The sequence below is a fragment of the Melozone crissalis genome, unplaced genomic scaffold (assembly GCF_028551555.1).
Source record: "Melozone crissalis strain CALT ecotype California unplaced genomic scaffold, PUWL_Pcris_2 ptg000013l_1, whole genome shotgun sequence".
NCBI lineage: Eukaryota > Metazoa > Chordata > Aves > Passeriformes > Passerellidae > Melozone > Melozone crissalis.
The window spans coordinates 49,692,067-49,700,242 of record NW_026535791.1 but is presented as its reverse complement, the minus strand read 5'-3'; the positions used below and the strand labels follow the sequence as shown (position 1 = coordinate 49,700,242).

At 43.9% G+C, this 8,176-nt stretch overlaps 1 protein-coding gene across 1 annotated transcript; it reads left to right on the top strand.

Annotated features, from left to right (window-relative positions):
* The first annotated feature begins 1,025 nt into the window (after positions 1–1,025).
* On the top strand, positions 1,026–7,591 carry LOC128934464 (coagulation factor X-like). The gene is made up of 5 exons (XM_054272044.1): positions 1,026–1,101; positions 3,268–3,408; positions 5,045–5,292; positions 6,074–6,191; positions 6,931–7,591. The coding sequence occupies exons 1-5, from the start codon at positions 1,026–1,028 to the stop codon at positions 7,470–7,472; spliced, it is 1,125 nt and encodes a 374-aa protein (XP_054128019.1). The 3' UTR covers positions 7,473–7,591.
* Positions 7,592–8,176: the final 585 nt, after the last annotated feature.

The following is an 8,176-nucleotide window of genomic DNA, read 5'->3' as shown; positions in this document are numbered from 1 at the left end:
ACCACATGGGGCAGTGTTCCTTGTCTCCTTCATTACTCATCCTTGATAACTCCAGGGGATGTCTTTTGTTAATGGGCCATCGAGTGTCACTGCATGGTAAAATTACATCATCCCATTGTGAGATGCTCCACCCAGGGGGAGGAACCAAGCATTCCTATCTGCATATAATCTGAGGCTTGTAACAGTCAGTCAGTCTTATCCACTGAATTCCCAGAGGACAAGAGTTCCATAACCACCACTGGACCTTCAGAGGAAGAACAAACCCTTCTACAGGAACACTGCTTCAACAGAACCACATCTATCACTTCAAGAGGACTGCAGCCACCAGTGAATTGAACTGCTACCAACACCTGGACTAACAGGTTGTCAGGTTGTATTCTGACTCTGTCAGTGTTTCTGTATCATTGCATTTATTTTAATTTTCCTATTAAATTGTATGGCTGACTTGGGATCTCCCACTGGTTTGCTTTCAAACAATAACACTCCCTCAACATTCATAATGGGATGAAATTGATGAATCTGGGGAAGTGTGCTCTGTCCAAATGTGCTTGTGGCAGAGCAGGTGGATAACAACTTTGCAATGTGCTCATTGAGACCTGCAAACTCAGCGCCCTGATTCGCTCCTCACTTCTGGGGTGCCTTCCTGCTTCGGCCCAGCATACAGGAGGCACAAAGCTCTGTTACTTGTTTGCCTTCCTTGGGACATGGGCAAGAGCCCCATCACCCACTCTAACTCCTGGCTGCCTGCATAGTCCAGCTGCTTTAGAGAGGCTTTGTCCAAATTTTGAGAGGAAAGCCTCTTAGAGGTGCTCTGCCAGCACAAAGCTATCAGTGGGGCATTGCTGCAGCACACGCACATGTTTCATGTTTGAACACCGTGCCGTGGTGACACTGAGTGCAGACTTTGCTCTCAGAGGTTTTGTTTTCTATGAGTGGCTGACCCTTGCACTGTGGTGTTTCTCCCTCAGCAGCTGCCCCAGAGCCCTGCAGAGCGAGCAGCGGGTGATGCGCACTGCGCTCGGAGGATGGGCATGGCAGGTCATCGTGGGACAATGTGGCTTCTTCCCACTGTCCTCCTTTTCCTTCAGATGAGGCAGACAGGTACAGTGTTTGCTCCACCTTGGCTCTGTGCTGCTTTGCCTAATCCATGCAGGGAGCTGTCCATGTTTTTGCTTTGTGGGGCAGGGGATATGAGTGAACACTCAGTGGCTTTGCTGTCTCACCAACCTTGCTCCACTTTGCCAGCTGCAGGGTAATGATATCCAGGGCTGAGGCACATGGGGAATTCCATTTTGGAGTGGCAATTGTGTCAGTGTAAATTATGGGGTCAGTATGTTGATCTGTAGTGTTTTCAAAGGCTCCACACAATTAATGGGCTATTTGTCATATTCTCAGGAGACATAATAATTAAATAACTCTTACTATCCATTTGTAAGATGTTCAGGGACAAAATGATACCCACAATATTTAACTGTACAGAGGAGAAAAAGAACCCTACTCCATATATCACTGTGATTTTCTAATTCTTCACAAAACATCACAGCTGTATTTAATAAAATAAATTATCCCACCTATTCTGACCCTGCTCTAAACAGGGGCAAAGCAGGTGTAAAATTTAGAAATTTGAAATTTGTCTTCTGTAAACCAATGAATTCTTGAGCAAGTGTCACTTCTCTGGATATCCTACTTCTTGTATGAAACAGTGCATTCCAGAGAACATATGTGAGGGGGTAACACATTTTTTGCAGCAGAGCATTAAATGGGAAAGACCATGTCGGAAAAGGAATGAGATGGGTGGGAGAAAGAGCTGCTACATGAAACATGTTTCCAAATGCAGAGTTACCTCCCTGACCTCAGTGTCCTCATAAACTGAGTTTCTGAGGTATATGTGGCTGGGGCCCTGGAGTCCGGTCAGTCAGCTGTGTCTAGGAAAGGAAGAAAAGTTGCAGAACTCAAGATGCCAGCATAGATGTGGGCAGCATGAGGTGAGAGGTAATAACTGCAAGCTCAAGCTCATACCTCGATGAATACAGTGAGATAATTTTGGTTCTCTAAGCAGTACAGAGTAGAAGTTTGGCCTGCTCATGCAACTTTAGCAGGGTTTTGTAAAGTTTGGAGGTTTTATTAGCTTCTGCTTAATAAGCCAGTATCTGTGTCTTTAAATGAACAGCTCTGCAGGCAAAAGACATGCAGAAGGGCTCAGATGACCTTTGAGGAAATAAAAGTTGATGGTTTTCAGCCAGAAGTTGCAATATAGAAATGTCCTGTCTGGTTTTACAGGATTCACTGTAAGTTATGTAGACTCTGACCACTATGTATTACTTAACCTTCCTGTAAAAAAAGCCTTCTGTGCACATCATAATACAGTGGCCACCAAAAAGAGATTGCAAAACTGAGGATATAAAGATAAATCATTGCAGGTTTGGAATCATTATGTTTACACTGTTTGTTCCATCTGGAATGTGGCAACTCACAGGACATATATTTTGAAAGGAAGGATGGAAGATGGCTTAAGAAAACTAAGAGCCCTTCTGCGGCCACTGAAAATGCTTGCACGCTTACAGTAATTTGGGTTTTGGTTTGTTTTTGTAGATGGGAACCAGTGCAGTTCAAATCCTTGTCACTATGGTGGCCACTGTAAAGATGGAATTGGTTCCTACACTTGCACGTGCTTGGATGGTTATCAAGGCAAGAACTGTGAATTTGGTAAGTTTCTGCTTTAGAGAACCGTGGCAGAAAACTTCCCAGGGAGCTTTGTAGGGAAGCATGTTTTGCATGGAAATCCTTCCTGGGGCTCACTTCTGTGGCATAGAGCTGCCCCTGTGACAGGGGGGTATCATTAGCCCAGAAGTAAGAGCAGGAATGTGAAACTGAATTTCAGTCACAGGACTGAGGGGAGTGATGAGGAGTTGGAGTTTTTCGGGCAGGAGGGAAGAATTGTGTGAAGATTTACACAATTATGTTCTGTGTTAGTGTTTTGTTCATTGTTCCCCTAAGAATTTGTCTCTGCTTTTTGAGCTCACCATGCCATGGCCACTGGTCCCACTCAGACCTGGCAAGGACATTTGGTGTGCTGGATGTGGCTGCTTTGTAAGGCACAAGCTGATGTTCAGCACTCACATGAGCTATTCCTCAAGAGTGCTTCAGGTGCTTGGCAGGTGGGGATACAGATCCTGTTTGAAGAGGGTGTTTTGTTTTGGAGAACTTCCAGATCTTCTGTGAAGTCAGTGTTTATGTCCAGTTTTTCTGCCACCATCTCTTTTATAGTCATCCCAAAGTTCTGCAGAATAAACAACGGGGACTGTGAGCAGTTCTGCAGCGTCCAAAGAGATGGGCGGAAGGATGTGGTGTGCTCCTGTGCAGATGGGTATGTTCTAGCAGAGGATGGCAAACACTGTGTTGCAACAGGTACGAAGCCATGAGATAAAGCAATAGCAGTGCTTGGTGAGACTTGTTTCATTGTTAAGAGATGTCTTGGTTTGCAATTGAGGAATGTCTTTTGAACCACCAGTATCCTACATGACATAGATCCAACAGTGAGGCCAGGAGATTTGTATTTCCAAAGCCTTCCATTTGTGAGGTGTTGTGATGGAGTGGATCAAAATGTACATGATTTTGAACCCTTTGCAAGGTGCTCTCCGTGAGGCATGTCAGAGTAAATTCTGCTGTTAATAAGATAACAAAAAATCATAGAATCACAGAATATCCTGTTTGAAAGGAATCTTCAATGATCATCAATATCCAACTCCTGGACTATTACTAGACTTCTCCAAGAATAACTCCATGTGCCTGAAATTGTTGTCCACACATTTCTTGAACTCTGTCAGGCTTGGGGCCTTGACCACTTCCCTGGGGAATCTGTTCAAATGCCCAACCACCCTCTGGGTGAAGAACCTTTTTCTACTTTCCAACCTAAACCTCCCCTGACACAGCTTCCTGCCATCCTCTCGGATTTCTTCATGGAAAGGGCTGTCCAGCACTGGAATGCACTCCCCAGGGAAGTGGTGGGGACACCATCCTTGGAGATTTTCAAGAAACAATTGAATGTAGCATGTAAAGCTACAGTCCAATTAACAAGGTGGTGATCTGTCAAAGGTTGAATTCTATGATCTTGGAGATCTTTTCCAAAATAAAGGATTCTGTGATTCCATGTCCTGGTCCACACCACAGAGGAGAGATCAGTGCCTGCCCCTCCTCTTCCCCTTAGGAGAAAGTTATTGACCACAATGAGGCCTCCCGTCAGTCTCCTCTTCTCCAGGCTGACCAGACCAAGTGACCTCGGCCACTCCTCATACTTCCCCTCAAGGCCCTTTACCGTCTTTGTTGCCCTCATTTGGACGCTCTCTAAGAACTTTATATCTTTCTGATATTTATATGTCAAAAACTGTACACAGGACTCAAGGTGAGGCCACACTGAGGAAAGTGATCACAGTAGGATCTTGGCTTAAACACTTACAGGCCATACAAAAGAGCAGCTTGCAAAAATTTATACTTAAATTGCAGTTAACCTTATCAATCTGCAACTGAAGAGATAGTGCTAATCATAATTATCCAATGTACATATGTACAAATTTATTGTATTTTCAAATACCACAGGGGTGGGGTAGGTCAACCAATTAGATATCATGTCAGGTTTTATGTATTTTATAGCTAATAACAAATTGCTGTCATTAGCCATATTATTCCTAAAATAAAGCACTTCACCCAGTCTCCAAATTAAGTACATTTTATTAAGAAGAACTACCTTTATCTACCAATGTAAATAATTGAAATGATGTATTAAATTTGTTAAAAACAAATTGAAGATGGTGTATTAAATTTTAAATACTTTCAAAACATGATTGTGAGATGGAAGCTGAAGAGAAAATAGAACTCATTTTTCAAACCATATGGTGTTTCTTCCTTGGTTCCATGGGCCAAGTTTTTCATATTGTCTGGAAAATGAGGAAACAGCGCTATATATTGTGAGATGGTATTTCCAAGGAGATTCTTCTTGTGTTGGTGTTTCTCTCCATCTTTAATTTCAGCATTCTTCTCTTTACAGTAAAATACCCTTGTGGAAAAGTTTCTGTGGTAAGGAAGAAAAGGTCTGTTCTTTCACCCACTGACCAAAGCAGTGGAATGAGTGATCAAGATCCTCCTGCATATGAAATGACCACAGAGGGGAACTTTGTAATAACCACAGAAAGCCCAACACCTCCACCTGACAACAGAACAAGCGGCAAGAATCCATATGTCAATACCAGGATAGTTGGTGGAGATCAGTGTCTTCCTGGCCAATGCCCATGGCAGGTGAATGGAGGGGGCTTTGCCCTGCATGTGGGCAGAGCGTGTGGCTGAGGGAAGGGGAGCAGAGCCTCCTTCGAGCTGGGAGCCTTCTGAACATGGCCCGTGTCACGTGCCAGCGGCAGTGAGATGTAGCTGAGCTGTGTGACCCTGGGCACTTGGATGGGCTCTTCTGCAAAGTGCAGCCTCAGGGGGTCAAAACAAAAGGCTTTGTGTGTCATTTTAGATGGAACTGCCTACCCTGTCCCCAGAGAGGACTTTGTGTCACGCTGTTCTCCCAGGCCATTTTTGCAGGTTACATTTTCGTTCTGTCTGAGACCATCACCCCTGGCAGGCACCTGAGAGCAGGGTGATAAAGCAGATAAAGCCAGCATTTTGGTTCACAAATACTCACTCATGTCTCAGTTTCACCCTTGAGTTTGGGCAAGCCAAAATGAATTCCTGTATTTGGACATTGCTTGGGGGGTAAGTCCAAGGGATGTGGTGATCAGGAATCTGCACTCTGCCTGCTCAGTCAGTCAATGCCTGTGGGGCTTACTCAGCACTGGCAGTGAGGTAATGTGGAAGGCAAATGTTTTAACTTCACATGGAGACAATCCGGACTCTGTAGCAGTAGAAGTCAATCAGCAGCCTCTGCATGGGGAAATGCAAAGCTAGGAGGGACGTGGAGGGCCGCATACATGTTGCAGTGAGAGGCATCTCTGTAGTGTGCAAAGAAGTCAGTAACGCTTTATAGCTTGTCGACATTAAACTGCACTTCTTCCTGTGCACTTGTTTTATTTCACAGGCTGTTCTGTTAAATGAGGAAGGAGAAGAGTTTTGTGGTGGCACTATTCTGAAAGAAAATTTCATACTTACTGCAGCTCATTGCATAAACCAATCCAAAGAAATCCAAGTTGTTGTTGGTGAGTGATTATTTCTTTTACTCCTCTGAGGTGAGAGTAGCTGTTGGGCCGAACTTTCTGTGCCTTAAAACACCCATGAGATGTAGTCGTGATTCATTGAGTTTTGTTACCTTTTGGCTGCTTTTTATAATTTTTTGTCATTCTGACCATCCTTCTTTGTAACAACAGGTGCCTCTCTTTCTTCTCTGCCAGCTAGCTGGAAGTGATTGCAGTTAAATATTCTAGAAATATTGGTTATCAAGGTGTTCAGCAGAGCAGTGCTTGTGCAGGAAGCCCATCATTCCTGGCACTTCAGAAGCATCCAGAGTTGTTCTTGCAAGAACCCTCAGAAAAGCTCTGACTCATTGAATAGAGCAGACAAGAACAAACTCAGATTTCCCATGGCTTCCCTTTGAGCCAGGACACAGAATCAGCACAGTTTCATCTTTGCACTGTTGTAGTCCAGACCCTGTTCTCTTCTCTAAGCCAGGCTCAAGCTCCTGGAAGTGCTTCCACACAAAATTGCATTAGTTTTATGCCTTTGTGTAAACTGGTACATAAAAATCTCCATAGACCAAATCTCAGGACCAAAGCCAATCCAGTTGCTGCTAAGAAATGCTGCCATACCTGGTTCCTTGTGTGGTCTAAGGTCCTGGGCAAAGTACACAGAATGAATATACTACTCTCTTCCTCTGTCAAGGTTGTTCTGAAGTTCTTATACTTTCTTCACATTGATGACCCTTTTAATGCTCTTGTGCAGGTGAGGTGGACAGAGAGAAGAAGGAGCAGTCTGAATCAATGCACACTGTGGACAAAATATACGTTCACTCCAAATTTATTGCTGAGACTTACGATAATGACATCGCCTTACTAAAACTGAAGGAACCTATCAGATTTTCAGAGTACGTCATCCCAGCATGTCTCCCCAAAGCAGACTTTGCTAATGAAGTTCTGATGAAGCAGAAATCTGGGAGGGTTAGTGGCTTTGGGCGGGAATATGATGGTGGACAACTCCCAAAGAAACTGAAGGTGCTTGAACTCCCCTATGTTAATAGGAGCACTTGTGAGCAATCCACTTACTTTGTGGTAACTGAGAACATGTTCTGTGCTGGTTATGACACAGAGGAAAAAGATGCTTGCCAGGGAGACAGTGGTGGCCCCCATGTGACCAGATACAAGGATACTTATTTTGTTACTGGAATTGTTAGCTGGGGTGAAGGATGTGCAAGGAAAGGCAAATATGGGGTCTACACCAAACTGTCCCGGTTCCTGCGCTGGGTAAGGACAGTCATGAGTTTGTAGTGGTGCTGTGTCCCTTGATCCTCCTTGTTACCTGCCAAGGTGCAGGATTAGAAATGGAAACTTTCTTTTCCTGCTCATGTGCTAAGTTGGTTTTGACATCTCCCTAAAGTTATGGTCTGCTTCCATTTGTATTATTCCTGGCTTTAAAGCACATCTCTGCGGACTGTGGGGGTCTTTGAAATTGGTTAATTGGTTAAATGAGGGAATTCCCCAAGCAAAAAGGCTGCTGATTGGGGTTTTGGCTTCTTTTAACTTTTATCAATGGCCATTGTGGTTCCTATCTGTTGTCACGTGTGCTCCTACCAGAGGCTCCTAAACATGTTCTGAAGAGTCACTAGCCATGATGAAAGCAGGAAGGATGGGAGTTACTAAATCCTCCTATTGCAGCCATCTGGCTCAGCAGGGAGTTTATCCATACTGGAGTTGTTTAGCTTTTACCTTGAGATATGTTCAGAAGATTAACAGAACAGGACGTCTTGCACGTCTAAATAACGAGGGGTTTTGATTTATAAGGATTGTACTTCACTATAGATTAATTTGTACACTCTGCTCATCAGAAAATATATATATGTGCACATTCAGTGTTTTCTGTATCTTGTTCTGGATTGTGTATGGCTGAGGACTGGAAAACTGCTTGCATGTGTATTGTTCTAGCTGTTTCTGTTAGGTGCAATATTGATGTACACCAGCATTTGAAATAAAAC